The sequence below is a fragment of the Balearica regulorum genome, chromosome Z (genome assembly GCF_011004875.1).
Source record: "Balearica regulorum gibbericeps isolate bBalReg1 chromosome Z, bBalReg1.pri, whole genome shotgun sequence".
NCBI lineage: Eukaryota > Metazoa > Chordata > Aves > Gruiformes > Gruidae > Balearica > Balearica regulorum.
The window spans coordinates 59,488,348-59,510,908 of record NC_046220.1 but is presented as its reverse complement, the minus strand read 5'-3'; the positions used below and the strand labels follow the sequence as shown (position 1 = coordinate 59,510,908).

The window sequence follows — 22,561 nt, the reverse complement described above, 5'->3', positions numbered from 1 at the left end:
CCTTTTTCCGTAGCCAACAGACCTTTGTCAAAACTTGGTTAGAAATGGATTTTTGCGGTAATCACTGAAAGTTCTGTTTGCGCTGTCTCCAAAAAGAAAGTTCTTTACTGTGAGGGTGGTGAGGCACTGGACCAGGTTGCCCAGAGAAGCTGTGGATGCCCCCTCCCTGGAAGTGTTTAAGACCAGGTTGGATGGGGCTTTGGGCAACGTGGTCTAGTGGAGGGTGTCCCTGCCCATGGCAGGGGGGTTAGAACTAGATGATCTTTGAGGTCCCTTCCAACCCAAATTGTTCTGTGATTCTGTGAAACTCCCCCTCATATCTGATAGTTTCTGCAAAGTTACATTATTTTGGACATGCACATAATCACTAACGCACTGAATCCCTGCTTGTCTGGCCCTGGAGTGACAAACCTATCTTTGGCAGATAGCATCAAGAAGTTCTTGGAAAGACTGCTGTCCCCCACATTGGGCAGTGACCCCATTTTGTGCCCACCCTCTTCTGTTCCACCGATGTCACTACAGCTGTGCACCTAGTATTTCCTCAGCTCCGAGCAAAGGATCATATGCTATAAAGCAAGGGTACGTTGCATAGCCAGAGTCAAGGGCAAGTGCTGTCCTCTTGCAAGAACCCTTGTTTGACTTTGTTATTCTTCAGCTCCTTGGAATGCAGGTCTTCTCAGGGGTGGACACTCAGGTGCCATGGCCAGTGGTGGTCAGTACTGGGGAACAGAGCTGGCCGTTTTCCTTTGGAAAACAAACTCCTGCCAGTAATTCAGTTCAGTCGCCCCCCCCCCCGGTTTGGTGAACAGGAGTGGCGCTGAGGACTTGGACTGGTCCATGGTGTGGGTATCTGCTGGAGACAGGGAGGCAGCCCTTTCTTGTAGAGGGAACACTTCACCCCTAGCCCCATGGTGAGCTGCCCAGAGCTAGGAGACTGCGTGTGGCCTTGCTCCTTCCTCCCTGCGGGTACCATTGATCTCCAAGGCAGCCCCGGGTTCCCTCCCTATGCTAGGGCCAGAGGGAAGGTACCACCACCCCCACTATGGTGAGCGACGACGCAGATACCATCACTGCCACCGAGGCTGACTATGGAACAGGTACCAGGGCTGCTGCCATGGTGAGCAATGACGCAAGTACGGGGGGCGATGGCGCAGGCACAACACTAACCGCCATGTCGGGGGGCGATGCTGCGGGGGCCCCGGCAGCCGCCATGGCGCGGGACGAGCGACGGCGGCTCGAGACGTAGCAGCGGGAGTGCGTCAGCGGCGAGGGGCGGGGAGGCCGCCGGGGGTGATATCAGGCGCCGGGCAGCAGGATCGGGTGAAGGCGGGTTGTGGCGTGTCGTGAAGGCTCTCAGGGAGTGTGGCTGTGTCCTCCTCTGCCTCCATTCATCCTTGTGCCGCCGCCGCGGTAAGCTGCTCGGGCGGCTGAGGTGAGGTGAGGTGAGGCGAGGCGAGGCGCGGCGGGGTGTGAGGGGTAATCTACTGGGGCGTCCCGCTTCCCCGCGCATCCCACCCCGGTCTGGCTGGGCGGGTGGGAGATCTGGGCAGCCGCCTGCAGAGGCCGGGGGAAGGGAGACAGGCCCGGGCCTCTCCGGGCCGTGCTGCTCTGTGGGAGGCAGGTGGGCGGGCCGGAGCGGCCACTGCCCCGCGGCCCCTCGTCTGCGCCAGCGGCAGGCCCCGGCTCCAGGTGTCCACTGGCATCCCCGCTGCCACCCCCCCGCGGGCGCCGCGCTCCCTCCCCGGCCGCCGTGAGCCTCTGCCGTGGGGGCCGCCGGGGCCGCGGGAAGGGGGCGGAGGCAGAGGCAGAGGGGACTGTCGGGCGGTGGGGCCGGCCAGGCTCTCCCGTAGCGGGGGGCGGCCCGGTCTCCCCTCGGCCGAGCCCTCCGCCCCTCGCCTCGGCTGGCCTCCGCTCGGCGGGGGGCCCCGGGGCTGCGGGGCGCGGGCCGGGGCTTGCGTGATGCCACGTTTGGTGTGAGTTTTGGCCCAGACCGCTCCGCGATGGCTGGGGCCTGCCATCTTTTGTGGGGGCATCTATTGTAGCAATTTATGTGTTACTGCAATTGCAGTTTACATGTTATAGCCACACATGTATATAAGATCTATTAGGCATACATATACCTTTACAAATATGTATGAAAATAATAATTGCAATGCTACAATAGATGCCTCCTACAAAAGATGGCTCCGTGTGTGCAAATACATATGAATATGCAGAGTCACACACACTATGTTTTCCTATATGTGATGTATGAGACTTCTTGAATTTTATTTTGAGGTAGGGTTGACTCTTGCCTCTTGAAACAAGGGGAATTGTCTTGCCTAAGATAGCCATTGACGTAGCATTGCTATCCTGCTTATGTAGTGTTAAATCCAGCCTGAGAAAGTGGGTTACTCTGGGAGCTAGAGCAAAAGGTTTTACTAGCATTAATGGAAAACAATACACTAACTCACTGATTTTTATATACATATTAATATCCTATTTAGAGGAAACTATTAAAGAATGATCTTTAAGCTCTTCTGGGCTGTGGACTTTTCAGTATTAATAATGAGAAATTTGGAAAACTAGCCTGTGGCGTGGAGACATTGTCTAGCTGATACTTGGGGGTTTTGTGTATGTGTGTGCAGGAGAGAGGAGGGAACTTTTTTTTCTTTCTGCTTAAGTGCAGATACTCGTTTTGTGTGTTGGGCTGCACCATTGGTCATAGCCTGGTATATATCCCACTAGATTTTAAGGGAAATAAATATTATGGCAGAGTGATGAGTATAATAAAATCAGTGCTGCCTCACTGGAGGACCTATAAAAGATTGCTACAGATCAGGGTGTTCATGGTCTCACTTCTCCTTCAAACTCTTCCTGTGGGAACTGACTGCATCTTTTCTCTGTTTCCTTAACTTCACTGGTACCTTTCTTGCTTAATTGACCTCTGCTTAATTAGATATTGAAGAACTACTCACTTATTATCTTAATGTTGGCTAGTAAGAAAACACTTTAGCACCTGTTTCATAGAAGGAAAACATCAGGGCAGAGAGTGTTTTGTACTATAAATGTTTAAATTCAGGTGTTGCTAACCTCAATGATCATCTCAATTTCAACACTTTTTTATGAATGAAAAGGTGAAATGCTGAGGACTCTTGACATAGCAGATGAGTGTTTAAGTTGCTTCCCTGTTTCCGTTTGCCCAGTCTGATCTTACTTAGCCTCTGCTCTGTATGGAAGCAAATGTTTTACAGTTTCTTTCTTTACTGTTGTGGAAGAGTAGTAAAATGGGATTCTACTGTACTTTTCTGGTAACTATCTCCAAGTCTTTTTGGAGTGTTTCATAACTAGCTCCTTTACAGAAAGGCATTACTCTGAGAAATGACTTGGAAAGTACTATTAATTTCTTCTATATGCATATTAAGGTAGATAACATCTCTTCACTTTAATTATTAAAAACAGTGGTTTGGTTTTTGGAGGTGGGGTTTTTTTTACACCTATAAGTTTTGCAAAGATAACATAACTCGAACTTAAAACTCTCCTTACTTATCCAAACATCCTATCTGTGCAGGTTGGTTTAACTAGTGGCAATTGCACACCTATTACAATGCAGAATCTTTGCTGGTGAAAGATGGAAGAAGTTCACTTCAGTGTTAAGGTTGATATTAATGTGGGGTTGTTTTTTTTTCCATTTTTAAATGTGAAAAGTGGAAGTGTTTGATATGAAATCACTAAGAGAAGAACCTAGAATTTGGTTGTATTAGAGAAACTCATCAGAATAGAAGAGTCCTTTGCTTGCTTACATTCTTGGGTATAGTAAGGCTTGGTTTATCAATCTCTATCTCATACCAATCAATGAATATCAAGTAGTAGTAATCATTTAAAGATGTTACCAATTACGTTTATAAACTTTGAATACAAGTAATACTATTAGAGCTAAAATAGTGTGTACTTATGCTTATTTTCACATTGCTATTCCTTAAATATTTCTCTGTTCAAGTTACTAGTGTCTCATTTCCTCACAGATAAATACAGCCTTCCTTTAGGTTGTAACCTAGTCATCAGTTGTATCAGCTATACATTCCAGAAAGCTATAGTCATCCTTTGATCTGTGAAATACAAAGTTTGGGGCAGCTATGGTAGAGAAGCATGCTTTTCTTTGGAACGGCTTTCATCAATGAACGTCTCTTGGGTAATCATTTTGTAAACGTTAAAAAACCCCCACACCTTTTTTATAAAATAGAAATGGATTTAAAAATAATAATAAGCAGAATTCAGCTCTCCTCTCAGACTTCTGCTCCCAGCTGTTACCATATGGATTAAGCAATCCTGAGTGGAAAAGACTGCTTTAATGTGTTTCTTCTACTGCATTGTTTTAAATAAAATTGAAATGGCACATGTAGTGTCTTGATACCTCTTCTCTGGCATTCTTGCAGTTTTGTCTGCTATTGCTGACTTTTTCTTTTTTTTGTTTTAACAATGGGATGTGACAGCATGTATTTATTTAATCATTTTAAATTTAGTTGGTGTTCTCCAGTGAGCCTGAGATTTCAAAGAAGCTTTTAAATATCTCCCTAAAATATGTAAAAGAATCCTGTACCAAAAGAGTGATGAGCTTTCAAATCTTCCCTAAAATCTAGCTAAAATTAGAGAGAATGGTCAGGACTAACGTATCTTTCTTTGTTTTCAAAGTTAATGGAAAACCTACTAGTGGTTTAAATGATTGTCATAGTTTAACCTGGCTAGCAGCTAAAAGAACCACGCAGCCGTTCACTCATTCCGCACCCCTGTCATGGGATGGGGGAGAGAATCGGGGGAGGGGGGGAAGGGGGGAAAAAAAGTATGACTTGTTTGTTGAGATAAAGACAGTTTAATAGGACAGAAAAAGAAGATAATAGAATATATGAACTAAGTGATGAACAGCACAATTTCTCACCTAGTTCCCGAGCTGCCCCACCTCATTGCCCACTCCCCAATTATATATGGAACATGACATCATGTGGTATGGAATATCCCTTTGGTCAGTTCGGGTCAGCTGCCCTGGCTGTGTCCCCTCCTAGCTTCTTGGGTGCCCCCCACCTTCTCGTTGGCAGGGCAGTATGAGAAGCTGGAAAGTCCTTCACTGCTTGGCAACAACTAAAAACATCCGTGTGTTATCAACGTTCTCATCCTAAATCCAAAACGCAGCACTATACTAGCCGCTAGGAAGAAAATTAACTCTGTCCCTGTTGAAACTAGAACAATGATACATCTGTGTGTACTAAAATGATTCCTTGAGTTGAAAATTTAGGAAGATGCATTTGTCTGAATTGTGTACTGAACTGTGTATTGTACAACTATTCAAAGTAGCATTTTAGATTTTTTATTTGTTTTCAAATCTGAGTCCTGTACTTTGTAGTAAAATAACATCTTAAGATTTTATTACTGTAAAACAGCAGACCTACATATTCACAGTGCTAGTGTGTCTCCCTTCAGCTTATGGTTAGAAATTGTTTATGGGCCAGGGTGAATTGAACTCACCGTTACTCTTTCTTCTAGGCTTCATCCAAACATGTCAAGGGTGGTTAAATAGGTTTCTTTAATTCTATGGATCACTGAAGAGGAAGAATAGTTGGTCAAGGTGTGGTCTCTCTTGAATCAGTAGCCCTTGAGGCAGTGCTAGGAGAGTACACCCTAAGTTCGAGCATAACAATGGTTGTGAGCCTGCTGCTGCACTGACCTTTACCAAGCACTGACTATACATCGACTTTGAGCAGTGTGGAATGCTGCATTAACCCTAACTGACTTTATACTTCTTATATACCAGGTGTAAAAATGTGAAATGTGTTTAGGTTAGCAAATGTGTTGCTAGAAGACCAATCTTTTATCTAGCTCTTGCAGGTAGCAAATGCTGAAAATAGGCTTTCTGACTTGAATAGCATTTCTTACAGTTGTTGTAGAATTAGTCAGCAATAATCATAAATTTAGGGAATTTAAATGATTTGTGAGTTGATGATCATAAAATAGTTGGGGATGTTAACAATAACAATATAAATGCTACTACAGTGCAGCATGGACAGCTTAAAAGGATTTTAAAATGTTGGAGGTTGTGGTTTTGGTTGTTTTTTTTTTTTATACTGCAGTGAAGGAGTTTTCTGAAGAAGCAGGAGATAACAACCTGATCCTTGTAACTGAGGCTTAAAGCTGAACGCTAATTTAGGGTTAATATCATGAGTTAGCAGTGGTAATACTGTCTAGGTTTTTTTGTGCAGTATGGTATGGTGATATGTTCAGGGATATGATTAACTTGCTTATCTTTGTTCTAAACCAACCCCTAACAAGCATCTAATGTTTATATTTCTAGAGAACATCAGTTACTGAAGCTTTTAAGGCATTCTTTCAAAAATTAAAGTACACCCATAACAGTATAGCCTAGGTACTAGGAGATGTAGCGTAGAAGTTTGAATTTTACAAATGTATATTACAGTGAGAAGCAGGGGAAATGCTTTACATTCACAGAATTGTGTAAGTTCTTGGAAGGATGTCAGGATGGCTGATGATGGAGATAAAGACAGGATAACACCAGGGAGGAGGTTGTGTGTGAATTCCTTTCCGCTATTAGAGACATTCTTGCTAACATTCTCAGACATAGAACTTCAGTCCTGTGGTAACATGTTTACTGATAGCTAGTGAATGCATGTTAACAAATGGGGTTTTTTATAATGCAGCTGTGATAGGTTGAACTAAACCAGCAGTGGCTATACCCACACAATTGTGAGAAACAAAAATGAACCATCTGCAAGTATGAGACTGCTGAAAGCAAAGGCAAACACGAGCTGCTCAGGAATGTGCTCTGACTGCTAAGGAGTTTGCTAGATATTGGTTCTGATGGCAGTAAGTATAGACAGTGGGGAGAACTGATTCATTCTGGGGACGATGGTGTGCCCTGAGCTGCTGCCCATTTGTGTGGTCCTGATGGAAAGTTTAGAGAAGAGGGATGTAAATCAGTTGATGTCTGAACAGATTCTTGAGGGCTCTGAGCAATGCAATACTCTTTTGATGTTTTCTTCTTCCTTTGTTTTGGGAACAAGACTTCTACATAAACAAGAAATACCAGACCTTGCTACTTATTTTTTTTTCCTTCTAGCTAGAACAGCCTACAAGATGCCTGACTCCTTCCTAGCATGTTAGTCATCTTGATGCTAAGTTTGAATTTCTGTTTCTTGAATGCTTATTTTTCAGAGGATGGAGTTTACTTCCAGTTTTATAGTTTTAGTTTACACGTGCCTTTTTTCCATCCTTCTGAAGATGGGAAGAGGAAGACACACATATTCACTGCTGAGTCCAGCTGTGAGCTAGATTGGGGTTGTCTCTGTGGCCTTTGTAAAGATGAGGAAGGGTTGGTGCTGTTTTGCATGGGCATATGGAAATGCTTACACTTGCCACTGTATCTGTGGGAATGGTGACATCTGGGATGGTAGCTTGAAATACCTCTTGACAAAATGACTGAGCTCAGACTGACACTCAGTAATGGCTTCTTTATCATGTCTGTGGCCCAACAATGGTGTCTGACAGCCCTGGTTACTTCCTTTGAACATTGTTCTTGATGTCTGTTGTATTCTTGTCATCTGATTTCCACCCTACCTTTCCACTGAGAAAGGCAAGATAAAGTTCTTTATAGTTGTCTGTGTCCCTAGCTCTTCTGGTGTTCTTTGATCCAACCCTGTTTTAGTAAGTTCACAAACTGCATTGTCTGTGAGGTTGATCATTTTGTTGTACCTTGTCAAGCCTTCAGCTGTGTGTAGTTGAAAGAATTTGGTAGTGTAGAACACTGAGTGCAAATAGCAAGTAATATTCAGAATTTGCTTTTATTAAGCACTGTATTTTTAACCATCTGTGATCTTCTGAAGATAATTATAATAATGGTTGGAGATAGCTGCCTATTCTGTTTCTGGAAACCGTGCAATTCTTAATCTACAGTAAGGCTTAAATTCTTACTGCTCCAAATATGTTATACTTACTGTAGTGCTGAATTCCAGATTCTCATCCTCAGGCTATTGTAAATGGGGCCATATAGTCAGACTCTGAAACTTCTTAATTCTGCATGCTTGCTGGTCTGCAAGAAAGTTTTAGGGTTGACTGACAGGAATCAGTTGTTGCAATCTTGTTTACTTGTTTTCCTTGCTTCACTTCGGCGAGTTTCTCCTACTCCTGGGAAGATCCCATGTTAATTTCTAACCCCCTTTCTGCATTTTCATTTGAATTGCCCACAAAACCAAAGCAATTGCTGCTTTCTTAGTTATAGGTCTCCTGCTGCAAATGACTTTAAAAACAAAACTAACAAAACCACCTACAGATAATTTAAAAACAGCAAGAAGAGCTTGAGTACTACTTAATCCTTGAATTTCCTACAGCTCCTGTGTTGAAAACCATGACATCCACAGACTTCACATGGCGTAGTTGTAGCTCAGGCAACTGTTCTAGGTACTCCTTCGGTATGAAGAGTATGATTTTAAAGCTTAATGACCTGCTGCTCACCGTTAGTAACCATGGTCACCATCACATTTGAATTTGTATATGGAATATTCTCGAAGCAGCCATAAAGGGAGTTGCTGTTGTTTGGCTGATGAGTAGTAACCCATTAGACTGTGCTAACATGTGTCTGCAATTGCCTACCTTAATCTGTGCAGCTTTGAAGTCTGCCCTGGTTGTGGGGATAGGATAGCACAACCAGGCTTTTTAAAAATAAATGCAAATGTGTACATAGGGTTACTGCAACACCAGCCTCACTGTGGTGTTAGGTTAGTTATGTTAGGTTTGATAGTCCACCAGCTGTCTAACCAGATTCAGTGGATTTTTTTGTAAGTATGGTCAAGAGAAGATCTTTCGTTATCGTTCTCATCTCTGAAATCACTAGATGTATTTATGAGGTGGCCCTTCCAAACTGAAGGGATAATAGTAGAGGAAACATTTGAAAACCGAACAAGTTGCCAAGAAACATGGGTGCCAAGTGGGAGTAAGAGATGGTCTTCTGATGGCAAGTGGCAAATAAAGTCGCAGAAGATCAGAGAGGAGGTGTATCTTGCCTTGTTGAAGAGGCGCCTGGAGAAGCAGATGGCAAACCTAGGGACTCGGAGTTGTGGAAGATGAGCAGGGGCAAGAGCAGCGTGGCTGGGTGTGTCCCAGGTGGCCAGCAAGCCACCTGCGGAGGGAGGCTGAGTGTGAGCTACAAGTGCTGAGCTATAGGAAGGCCTTCAAGAGCAGATGCTGTGGGGTATATAGTGCAGAAGCAAAATTGGAGGGAGCAGGGGATGGTGCTGGAGAACTACAAAACAGCAGCTCTAAGCTGCTGAGGCATGGAAGGGAGAAAGAGCAGTGACCAGAGAGGAAAGGTGGGTCATTAGGGGTATCTGTTTAGGGTTTGGTGTTATTTTTTTAAGGTACTAAGCAAGTTTATCTCATGTAGTGAAGGGGAGATGGAGGAAAGTGGGAGATTAGAAAGAAGAGTGGGTGCTGAGCACAGGAGACATCAGATATGTCAGAGAGGCTGATCCTTCAGTCCTATTTTTCTGTCCTTTAGATATTTGTTATTTTCAAACACAACTGGAATGGATTTAATTTTGTGTATGGATATATTCACCTCAAATGAGAAGCTGAAAGGAAAGGCATAGAAGTTTTCTTATAGAAAAGTTCATTTTTTGATTTATTTATTGTGGCTATTTTGAGTAGTCTCAAACACAAAATTTTGATTTGGTAAATCTCTGGCACGCTTTCCTCATAGGAAGCACTTCTGCATATTAATTTCCCACAACTCCCTACTGAAGAAAGTGCTCTTCAAGAAACCAGATGATAATCTCATTAAAATGTGAGACTGTGTAGAAAAAATGTAAATAACAGGTCAGTAGTTTGTATACCTAAGAACTTAGTCTCTGGTTAAATAATCTACTAATCAAATGCCTAATTTTAATCACTTGAGCAAAATGCTAATGGTGTTACACAGGTGCTTAATCAGGCATATACTTAAGAACCTTACCTACCTAAGGCAGGTGTGAGAGTGAAGTTGTGTAATGTATTCTAATACTACTCTGTCACCTCAGTTTTGATAACTAGTAGGTTTTCTGTCCTGTTTTCATTAAAGCCATATAATATTGTAATTGTTAGTGGAGTTCATGTTTTCTGCAAATCTAACCACCAGTTTGTTAAATGTACTCTTTAATGTTGTTGCTTACACTTTAATTAAGAGTATCTAGTTTTACGTTAGTACATTTTGGTTGCAGTTTAGTCTTTTAGAACTACCAAATGTTATCTTTTTTTTTATTCCATGTTAAAACAACTTGGATATATTTAATTGTAGAATGAATTTTTAGATACTTTAAGACTATCTTGTTTTAGTGAAGTTAATATACATTTTTCAAACTTTTATTTTTTAATTGCAAAGAAATCATGTGCAAATACTGTTTGTTTTTTAATGTGGAGGGCTATCTCCTTCCTTCTTCATGTTTCATTTGACAAGAGACTGTTTGAACCCAGTCATGTAGGTCTTTCCACTATCATTCTTGCTGATTTCCACTGCAGTTGTGTTTTATACCAGGACTGGGGAGTTGGATCCTTCATGTAGGTTTCATAATTCTGTGTAATACAAGAAAAATTAAAGTTAAATTGTGGTAGCTAATTAATGAACAGAAAAGATTGATTATTTTTGTTAGTTTATTTACATTCATATCAACAGCTTTGATTTGTGTCTCTGGTAGAAAACCAGAGCTGCATAAGCTGCTTCAAGCAGATTACGGATAATGTGGTTGGCATATTAAGCCAGAGCTCTTGTTGGATGTTGACAACAATTTCTAGACCACTGTCCTGTGTTGCCTTAAGAACTTTCTATTTTGGGATTTTATAGGGTACAAGTAGATGTTATTTTGGGGTTTATGTTCCTTTTTTTTAAAAAAAAAAAACTTTTTAATTTTAGGGAAAAAAACTAAACCCTAGACCAGAGTAAATTTATTTGAATTGGGAAGAATTTGTATTTAAGATTGACATGTCTATATTCTCTAAAAAATGTGAACAAAAGCCACACTGCAGGAAATAGTATTTATATGACTTATTACTATGGTGCAGATAATGGTTTGAAGAACACTTAGCAATATACAAAACCAATCTTTTTAAATTAAAACCCAAGAAAACCTACCTTTAAATATGTAGTTATTTGAGTGAGGAGGGTTTGAGTTGTGTATTCAATGTGGCAGATCAAATAGTATATTATGGTTGCTTCTTCAAGCCTATATGGTTTTCAAGAAATCCTTATATATTCTAGTGTTTAAAAAAACCAACAACTTCCCTTTCCTAAAATGTCATCATCTTCCCACAGACGACATACATTACATTAAAAATTAAAATTGAGTTATAAAAGAGATAGGGATATTTATAAAACATAAAAGCTTTGTTACAGTAGTGGTTCAAATGGTTAAATAAGGGACAGGTCTTCTCTATGTATTTCAAACTACAAGACTCATAATAAACCAGAGAGGTACTCTCTATACCTATTTATATGATTGATTACCTTAGTATAGGTTTAAAATTTAATTATTTTTATATTAGAAAAGGATGAACAACTTTTTTTCTTACTTAAATATTTCAGAATGTATTTGGGTAGAAACAAGAAAAAACATTTCAAAACAACCCCTCACAATTTAAAGTTTTGGATGTTAAATAAAGAAGAAACTAAAGCAATGAGAATGTTTTATGTGCGTGACAGCTGGTAGTCTAAGCAAAGAAACTTTTATGTAATTTGTCTGTTAATAGAATTAGTGCTAGTAGTACTTAACAGTTTTAGAAGTGGTAGATGTGATGCTCTTTTTTAGTTGAAGCTAGAAAACTAAAAATACTACTTTTTAAAAAAATTTTTTTCTCCCAACTTTTATGTAGTTTCACAGCTTTCACCAAATCAGCAATTGGACCTTGCAAGGTGGGAAACTAACATAGAAAGATAGAGATGAGGTTCCTGCTGCTCTGATGATGACGATGATTGCTGGTTTGGTGCATCATCAGATCTGGTTCTGGAGTGTGGCTTGGGACTTCTGCAGTCCTGGCTTTGTTTTCTCTGGAACATCAGCAGCTAGTGTATATGTGGAGATATATATTTAACTTGTTATTTATGTCTCTTCTCATGATGCTGCCCCAGGTGTAGCTTATTGCTAGTCTGGGAGATCATGGTAGGATTATATTTTTAAGATAGAACTTGGTTCAAGGTGCATGATGATTTGTAAGAAATGTATGGCAGTCCTTGGAGTTCTGTGATCCAGTACTTCAGCACTTGTTTAAATAGATTAGAGGTTAGGTCAGGCACTACTGCAGTTACCTTTTCTCCGAGTAGGCCAATACTTCATCACAAGATTGAACCTGATGTGTGTCCTGTGGGCTGGGGCTGGATTAGTTGCCCTGATTAGCAGAAAAATTTGGCAGGTTCTAGCTTGAGCACCCTGGTGTCTGTTCTCTTAAACTTCAAATTTTAATGAAATAGTCACACCCTAATTAAATTATAATTCTTTATTGTTAAACACAAATTTAAATCTGAAGATTGACTTGCTGTGTAGCTGTTGATTTTGTTTTGTGCGTATTTGTTATGCCAGGCCTGTTTATCTGTCCCAGTTATGTTGAAAAGTCCTTGGTGAATTGTGACTTTTTTCTTTTTTTTTTTGAAGGAAAATGAGCTCTGCAGTTAAGTTGTGCTGTGCAAGTTATTGTCTACTTCCAATACTTGTCAAGTTTTGGTACAATATGTATTCAAGTACCTCATGATCTGATAAAGTATTTCTCATACTGGTGTCTCTGAGGTAATGATTATTTGCATTTTGTAGATGAGGAGTTCAGGCAGATCAAGTGTCTAGCATGTCTGCTCACATGAAGCTGGAAATTCATTGTGATGCCTCTAAGTCCTTGGCTGGCAGCCTAACCACTTAGCCTTCAGTTCCCCTAAGATAAAGGCATCCAAAACCAGTTTTAAGATGTATTTAAGCCCTCCGCCATGCTGTAAGAAACAATATAGCTTTTTGGCTTCTTATCTTTCTGCTATTTCATGGCCCTCAGTATTGAGGGCCTGCAAGGGGATGAACAGAACAGATTCCTGCTGAAATCCATGTGTGAGCTGGAAGCTGCATGTACTGTGCACTTCTAAGATGAAATAGGGGTCTCAGCTATAATTTATAATTAAATAAATTTGCAAAGTTGCCCACTTATTCTGCTTTACTACTATAAGCATTAAGGTTTAAAAAAATAAATTGTGAATAAGGAACTGCCTCAGTTTCACAGGAATATGTTTGCTCATCCTGTTAAATGTGGGTTTTGTTGGTGTTCCTTGAATTGATCTCTGTTACCCTCTGGTGCTGCAGCCGTTCCTAAAAAAGGATGTGCCATTTCTCACGTAGTATAATGTTGCATAATGTTGACAAGGGGGAAAGTGATACAATTCCACATTAAAGTAAATGTTGCTCATGTGAGTTTATTACATACAATCTTTAATACTATCACGTGAAATGATACGGTTCTGAAGAGTGTAAGATTTATTTTCTTTCACTTGAAATATGGAAAGCATAATTTGTCTTATTTAAAAAATAAGTTTTATTCCCCCTCTCCAAACACACACTTCTAATATGCCTTTTGTACAAATAGTTCTGATGAGTTTGGCTGCTTAAGGCTATATCACATGTGCTAGGTCAGCCTGACTGCTTACCAATTGGAGTGGTACCCCGTGAGTGGAGCACAGTCTCACAATATGTGACAAGGATTTGACCTGACAGTTTTACAGTTGTGCAACAAATGGAGGCTTAGAGCAACAAAAAGGGGCATGAGTGGCTGTGTGACAGAGACCTGTGCTGTTCCTGCAGGCTCTACAGAGAAAAATGTGTAATTTTTCCCTTCTTGTCAAGGAAAACTGAAAAGCTATTTCCTCTTTACCTTTTTCTCTCTCCTGCATTACTTGAGACTGGCTATATGTGGACCTATCTGTATTTGTACTTTGTTAAAGACACTGACAAACCAATTGTGGGTTTGTGAGAGAAATACATTAATTTATTACTATTGGAAGCCATTTGGTTTGTCTTTGGGTTATTCTGCATTTCAAAATGAAGGTGCTTACATTTTGGACTGACCTGTGCTCTGCTGTAGATTGGCATGGGACATTCTCCTTTTTATCACCTGTTTAATGTTTTTAATGTAATTTGATAACTTTCTGTGTATAGTTACTGATTTCTTCAGGGATCTAATGAATTTATATGTTGTGAAATACTTCTGATCTCATCAACACTGAAACAAATTACATCACACAAGTGTTTGAGAGCTTGTCACCTTCATCTAATCTGCTGCATGGTACAGGTGATAGATGGTTATTTAGCAGGGATGCCGAGTAGGTTTTTGTTGGTTCATGATTGCTCTGTATTGGGTTTTTTCTGCATAACCCATTCTTCAAATGATATAAGATGAAAAGTTAAGTGACTAATGTGAGTTGGGAGTGGATAAAATCAAAGTATGCTATATAAGAGTCTTAAGTAACCCAAAGAGCTAAACAGAAAGGAGGTCTTTGATTTTGAGGGTAATTCAATTAACTTATTAATTAGCAGAAAAGAGGTTTTTGTCTTTTTTGCTTATAAGCAAAGATATGGTTGTTGCTTTTATTTTCATAGTGGTGTAGTGGTTGGAACTCAGATAATCTCTGGAATTTCTTATTGCATGTTTTCTGCTTTGGCTCTGCACTATTTTATTCTAAAAAAAATGTTAGGAATTATTACCTAGAGGCTTTTAGTTACAGCTTGTGGCTTGCTTATCTCCTTGTCATGTAATAACAAAAGCTCAGTTCAATTTGTCTATTATGCTCAGAGTTATCCAAGCATTTAGGTATTTCTTTAATAGTGGAGCGGGATTTCCCCTTTCTTCCAGTGTACAGAAAATTAAATTTTGTGGTTTTCTTGTGTCTGTACTCCCTTAAAGCAAAATTTACATGGCCTGTTGCAGCTAACCAGCTGCTAAAGCCTCATCCTGTTGTAGAAGCAGTGACATGTAATCTCATGTAACCTCTCTTCCTGTTCCTCTTACAACGTACTTATGTCAGGCTAGTCCGTTTGTGTACTACAGTTGCTGGTGTGTTCTAGAACTGTAGTATGGGTGAGTAAACCATATCTTCCAAAGGTGAGACCAGCAGTGGATGTATTACTTCCCTGGCAGCAGTTCCTCTGGCCACACAGCGTTGCTGCTGTGTTCCAAGGCACCCATGCCTCACTTCCGGTTCTTGAAGTCCCTTTGCTTGGGAATAGGGGGAGCAAATTGAGTTGGCTGGTGCCAGTTGTGTCTTGCCTGCTTCTGCCCTGTTGACAAGGGCAGCACCTGGAATGTGGGAAGAAACAGGTGGAAAATTAAAACATGCAGCTAAGCATCTAAAAGGGGCAGTGAGCAATAGCAGGAAGAATATGAGATACTGGAAAAGAAGGCTAGAGAAAATCCAGATAACAGGTAAGGGGAAGGAAGGAGCTGCATTTGAAAGGAAATTGCTGTTGGGAAGGTGTGTGTATATCTAAACAATAGCATTCATGGAAAGCTTTAGTGTTTTCATCAGCAAAAGCATTAAAGCTAGCAGTTGTAAATGCCAATGAAGTCATGTCCAAGCTTGTTTTTCAACAGAAAAAAAAGAAATCCCTTTTGTAGAAGGAGCAGCCTCATCTATTCAAGCAACTTAGTAGTAGTATATTATTGCTGTTAAAAAGCTTTTAAAATGCAGACTTTTTAATTGCTGCTGGGTGAGTTGAAATAAAAGTTTCTTTTGCATTTGATTTACCTGTATCAGCGTATACATGGTGGATTAGAGAGAGGGGACTGGAGATAAAGGAAAAAAATAATTGGGAGACTAGAATTTAAAATAAAAATTTTAAAAAAGACTCCATAGTGGAGACTAGGGATCGTAAATCCTGTATGAAAAGCTTTGTGCTTTTGGGAGTTGGGTGATGAGTTCCTGGGAACTGAGTGAGACTGATCAAGAGATGCCTGTGTTCCTCCAGAACAGGTTCTCATGAACTTGTGGTAGCTCATGCTTGTGAGAGTCAAGGGGTCTGTTTCTGTGTGTAGTTTTATAGACCTGGAAGAGCATTACCTGAAGAGCACTCAGTGGATTCCAGGAGCTCTTGTTCATCTTAATTTGACACCACTTTGACAAGGAAAATTTGAATCTAAGAGCTTTCAGGGAGCTATTGCCACTATGGTTGGTCTTCAGTGCTTTAGTTTTGTCTTGTCACCTGCTTAAAGTGTCATCTTAGTCTGTTGTGGGCTCTTGTTTTTAATGAGCTTGTAGCATCTGTTCACAATTGGAATGCTTTTGGAAACAGCCAGCTGGTAGGCATGCTAACTTGCCAGTTGTTGAGAGAAGTTCTGAGCAGTGCTTTGGTTTCTTCAGAGATGTATTTAAGTGCAAAGTCTCCAAAATAAATGAACTTCTCTTTCTTGTTATCTTTTGGGCTGTTCACTTCTTATTTGACTGGCCACTTTCTGCTTAATCTGGCCTCAAAAACATCAACTGGGAGGGAGGTAACAGCTAGCCACCTCAAGGCAGTATGTGGTCTATTGTACATGTGCTGCAAACAGGGGGCTTGGATGTTGGAAATCTGCCACGTTTTGATCTAGGGGAATCTATGGCTAAACCCATCCTTTTTCTGCTTATCAACACAGATTGGGTTCATCTATTGATTTACAGACTGGGTGTTAATAGGCGCTATCCTAACAATGTCTGGAGCATTTCTCCTTTCTGGCTTGGATATAGAGGGCTCTAGAGAGTAGCAGAGGGGGAGCGTTCAACAGTTTTAGTTACATGTTTGATAGGAATATGTGATAAACTGTGCATTGCATCTCTCTACCTACAGTAATAATCTTGCTTTTTTCTCAAGAGGATGTCATTCCCTGTGGATATGTTGAATGGCTACAGTCATGAAGACTTGGAGAGCTCAGGAGAGGACTACATGTCTTACCTCCGGTATGGGGATCCAAACAATCCTGAACTCTTGTCTCTGCCAGACCACGGCAAAGTAAGAACCAACAAATACCTTAGTCTCAATTTTCTTGATACACTTGTAGATTTAAAAGACTTAAAATATCCAGTCCATAACTATTGAATTATATAATTATTTTAGCAAAGCTTTTGTATTTTCCAAATTCCTGTTTGTGTGTCAAGCTCTACTTCTTTTTTCATTCTGTAATTGTGTTTAAATCTGGGCATCAGTGACTATTTGCCGCTTCTGGGCAATGGATCTGTATGCATTAAGTAATTTTTAGAGAGACTTAAAACTTCAACTGATGAGTCAAACTTTCCTAAAAAGCACTAGCATATGCAGTCACAAAAATCTATCATAGTAACTAAGGGGTTCATGATTTACTGAAGCCAACTGGCTCTTTTTTGTATCTAAGTCCCTCAGTGCTTTTCCTGGTTGGGTTCAATTCTTGATCAGCAAGTTTCACTAATTTCAAAGATAAGTTGGTCAGTGTTGGTTCTGTCTAGGTGAATGTTTCTATTAGAATTAGTACCAATAAAAGCCATGGTGTATAACTTTAATGAAAAATAAGTGAGCTGAGAGGATTCTCAGCGTGAACAAAAGGTCGGTGCTGCCGATTCCTTGGCAGAAGCAGAGTCTTGAGTACTTTCCTGCATTTCTGCAGATGCTGTATGCCTACATATTTGTACTAACATCCTCGTTTGTGGCATAGCATATCATAATCTTCTTAAATTGGGTAAGCAAGTCTATTTACCACACCATTAATATCTGTCAATTTTTTTTGCATTAATTTAATATTGAAAACTTGTGAATTTAAATATTAAAATGCATTTCCACAAAGGTACTCAACTCCTGAAAGGTGGAATGGTTTGACCCTTCTCATGTTGTTCCTGAGGGGAAATCAAGCAGACAACTTTAGAATTTCTAAAACGTGTGCAATTTAAAGGAAGAAAACCCTTTTGACTCCAGCTTTCCCACCTTAGGGCTCATGTTAACTAACAGCAATTCTTCTGCGCCAGTTTGTTTCTGTTCTTGACTGCCTGCCGTATTCTTCTTGGCTTTGACAGCTTGCATAGCTGGGGCAGTTGAAGTGAATGTACTGCTGGCTCTTTGCACACCTTCAGTTATGCACAGAAACTCAAACTGCTGACAGCAGAGAGCTGTAACAATATAAATTACTGCAGCTAAATCTGCCACAGCTTGAGTCAGAGTTCTTTATAATGTAGCCTGTCTTTAGGAAGAAACTTCTGAAGTAGGGGCTGGGGTCTGATGCTTGTCCTTTACAGTTAAGCACTCAGTTTTCAACATTTGTCTTGCTTACCCTGCTAAACATTCTCTGTATATTTTACTAATGTTGTTTTAGCAAGAGTCTATTGAAGTATTGTACGCTCTTGTTTCAGATTCCTATTAGGTTGTCATCTGTGGGCTTCGTTCCTCTTTATGGTGAAGAGCAGACACACAAAGTTCTTGCTTTGTTTGCACCAGGGGACTCGCTCACAGGTTTCATTTTAAGATTTTAATATGTGTGTTGCTTTTTCTTTTTCTGTGACAAATACATGTAACCAGACCCTTGCTCATTCCATGCTAGAGCAGCTCATAACTTTGCCACTTTTGCATTTGTTGTTCACTGTGTTCTTGTTCCTATGCTATTATTTTTGTTATGGATTCATGAACACAAGTGATAGAAATCTGCACACTAGTCGGAGTAGAACTGAACCCGTTGAATTGAGAAGATATCATAGAATCATAGAATGGATGTGGGTTGGAAGGGACCTTAAAAGATCATCTAGTTCCAACTCCCCTGCCACGGGCAGGGACACCCTCCACTAGACCAGGCTGCCCAAAGCCCCATCCAACCTGGCCTTGAACACTTCCAGATATGTAGCAAAATAACATGGTGCTTATCGGAATACAAGAACAACATGTATCTCTTGATTTCTTTATGTACACCTTACCTCTCCAAAAGGAATTTATTGAATATTTATAGAATCCATTAATTTACCCATGAATTTAGATGCTCTTTATTAGCAGTGATTGATCATCATCAAGTATAAATTTGTCTTTAGCTTTAGGTCCTAATGTAGCTCTGGCTAAGGTGGTATCTCACTGGTTTTTGAGTTTTTTTCCTCTCTTTCTCCCTTTCCTTTCAGTCTTCCATGTTTCCATCTCTTTCTGTTTAATACCATGTATATGATCGCCAAGTTTGCCACAAATGGTCACAGATCAGACTCTTCCTGATTGCTAATCATGTGCCTATCAGTCTTTTTACATCCATCTGACTCCCTAAAACCTGCACGGTTTCAATATCCTTATCCATTAGCAACCCAAAACTAAAATACATGTATGAATGAGACTCCTTGGCAGGCCCAATTTTTAGTGGAAGGAGGTGCTAGGGCACAGGGATGAAGGATAGTGCTTATGTCTGAAAAAACAGTTCCTATATGTCATACTGCACTAAATCTGCATTTGGTTTTGTTGTTCTCAGATTTCAAACAAGTTTTGGACTAGGGAGCATTGCATGTGGGAGAGTGTACAGCACCATGCTTGTGTTAGGTTAGTAAGAGCTGCATTGATACAGTCCCAACTAGAAGATGCTTAACTTGGTTACTACAGCGCTATTCCTAGTTGTTTAGCAGCTTTAATGAATATGTTTCTTTTGGAATAGTGAGAATCACTAACTTCTTATTTCCCCTTGTTTCTTTCAAGCTGTAGCCCTGTATCTTGCTGACCAGTGGTGGTCAATTGATGACATTGTGAGAACATCTGTCCCTACTAGACAAGGGCTTCATCAGGTAAAGCACTCCAACATTCACCTAGCAATTGTTCTTATCCTTCAAGGTAATGGCAAATAGATAGCTTCTGCGATGTTAGGTTTTCATTTTATTCAGAAATGAGTTGGCTGTCTCACGTCAAAAGCAAGGTCGATGGCAATAGAGGAATAGGTACTAGGGGGAAGTAAACTTGGTTATGAAGGCAGTGTCTAGAGTAAGAATGACTCTGATACAATAGCTTCATATGTAAGCTATTTAGATATTAACGATGTTAAGAGTTTTTTCTTTAGTTTTTAGAACATTGTATGTCTGGTTGTATTGAAACATCTTAGTAGAGTGGTACATTGTGCCATAGCGGTACGTATTGGTGTTATCAGGAGGCTAGTAAGCTAAAAATATTGTCAGGAACCTGTTTGATAGAGGCGAGTTGGAGCTGGTGTCTTGCAGTGGCAGTACATGAGGTTTGGGAAAGTAAGTTGTCTTTATTGCAACTTACTTATCTGCTTTATCGCTCATCATTGACCTTTGTAGCATGGAGTTTTGTGTTTTTTTCCAAAACTGGAAATCTGTATTCTTTCAGGAGTGTAATTTATATCAGCTCATAGAATCCGGGCACTTGTCTTTGTTTTATTTTTTTTTATTTTTTTTTTTAATTTTTTAATTACTCTAGAGAATTTGGTGTGTAGCCTTGTTTTCCATATGCTTCTTAATGGTAGGATGGTGATTAAATCAGGAAAGCTGAATCTTTTACAGGTAGGTTAGCTGAGACTCTGGGGTCTGGGTGTTCTTCCTTCACTGTGGGTAGGATAGTGGTGAATTTAAATTTCATGTGTAAAAGGAACCCTGCAGGACAGGGAAAAGGATACAGAGTTCCTTGTTTCATGCCACAGAAACTATTGTAACTGGTTCTTCCACTGCATCATGTCCTGTTGTCTGCCACTCTGTCAGCAGTGATTGAGTGTGCCAAGTCCTGCTACCCAGTGAGGCTCATAATTTCTCTTTTGTAGGACTCCAATTACCTGCTAACCTGGGAAGTCTGAGGCTGATGTACTGCTATTGTATTTGGTGAATGTTTCTTAAATCCAAAAATAGTTTTTGAGTTGAAATTAAAAAATTTTCCCCCACTGCCCCACTCCCAGCACTGCTGTAAGCTTTTAGCCATTGAATTAGGAGTCACACTGAAGTCATGCAATACCTTTTGTCTATGGCAGTGCTTTATACTTAACCTACTGCTGTGGCTTCCGAGCACCTCCTTGCCCTCAAACAAACCCCAGAGCTTCATTCTGCTTTAGCACTTACAGCTTCTCTTGACTCCATCTGCATTTGTGTTAACTGGCAACTTTGAAAAATAAGGTCCTGATGTGTGAATATTAACTAATCTGACAATTCTTCTAAAATGTTCTTCTGTGTTTCCTTAGGTGAAGTCTCTTGGAGAGAGGATTGTTCTCTATGTTCTGAATCGAATTATCTATCGGACGCAAGAAATGGGAAAAAATGAGATCCCTTTTCTCTGTCACGGTAGCAATGCCTATGCTAAGATCATGTGGAAAAAAGGAGAGGCTATTGGGTTCTATTCTGTTAAACCAACAGGTAGAACACTTGAGTAATGTGGGATTTGGGGGTAGAAGGGGGGGGATAGGGAGCTTATTTGAAGAATATTGTGTTTAGTAGACTTTGCAAGCCTTGCAGGCCTAATGAGTTGGTGTTTTCCTGAAATCGTGCTTATGTGCTTTAGCAGTCTAAGAAGCTTTTTAGATTTCTTCATATTCTAAAAAAAATATTTTAAATTGTAGAAATGAGGTATACCCAAAGGCTTTTTTTTTCTTCTATCTGTTGAACTATTGTTTACAGTTGAATTGAGCTGTGCTTGATTTTTGGGTTCGGGGGAGTGGTTTGTTTGGGGTTTTTGTGGATTTTTTTGATGCTAGCTCCAGAATGCAGAGATCCTGTTTATCTGATATGATTGTAGAATCAGATGTCATTATCATTAAACATTTCATAGCATAACAGTGTAGAAACTTTGCTCACAGGCATAAGATTGAGCTATACCTGCTGATAACAAAGAGATTGCCTTTCCTTCCACACGTGCGTTACCTCAGAGATTGCAATTGAGCTGGGAGGTTTATGTTATTAATGTACAGTCTTTCTGTTGTTTTTCCGTTTTTCTAAACATTATAATTTCCCTTTAGTTATTTTGGAATTTATTGTGGTTTTATATTTTGCTGAACAAAATTTACTGTTTGGATATTCTGGTTAGCACATTGATAGCACTCTGTAGAATATCAATATTTGGATCACGAAGAAACAGGTATTTTTGTTTCATCTCTAGAGGGGGTTAATTAATTCGGGATTAATGATGGTACTGCAGGCTTGCTGGAGACTTTCTCCATCTAATGTACATATATGCCTTTGCTAACTGTTAAAATAGTAAAATGTCTGGGTCATTGACCTATTTTGGTCTGGCAGTCAAGACAGGAAAACTAGCTAATTTGTTCTGATTGTTATCTTTTTTTTGGTAGTTTTTTAAAAGAAATTATGCATTGCATAATTTGTGTAAGTCTCAGTCTTATTTTTAATGTCAAAATTGCTGTAGCGTGGTGATCACAAAGCAGTATTTACATTGCAGTGATTTTTGTTGTGGCATCATAAAGCTGGAAATTAGAGTAGTGATTCTTTTTAGTCTAGAATGGGGACGCTTCTTTATAGCAAAACTTTGGTGCCATAAACTCATGCTCACTTGTTATATTTCTCATGATGACCTCTCATTTACTTGTCCTGAGTTAGAAAACACTGAAGGCTAATCTTCCAGCA

The 22,561-nt window shown here is 40.1% G+C and overlaps 1 protein-coding gene across 8 annotated transcripts in view; it reads left to right on the top strand.

The window, feature by feature from the left end:
* Positions 1-977: 977 nt before the first annotated feature.
* Positions 978-22,561, top strand: part of FAM169A (family with sequence similarity 169 member A) — a 36,873-nt gene continuing 15,289 nt past the window's right edge. The window contains exons 1-5 of one of the 8 annotated variants that reach the window (XM_075740781.1): positions 978-1,117; positions 16,878-17,015; positions 18,380-18,479; positions 19,686-19,771; positions 21,169-21,340. In XM_075740781.1, the coding sequence (XP_075596896.1) occupies positions 1,043-1,117; positions 16,878-17,015; positions 18,380-18,479; positions 19,686-19,771; positions 21,169-21,340 (571 nt within the window). In that variant the 5' untranslated portion in view covers positions 978-1,042. The other 7 variants (XM_075740775.1, XM_075740774.1, XM_075740780.1 and 4 more) reach the window with 7 other exon arrangements.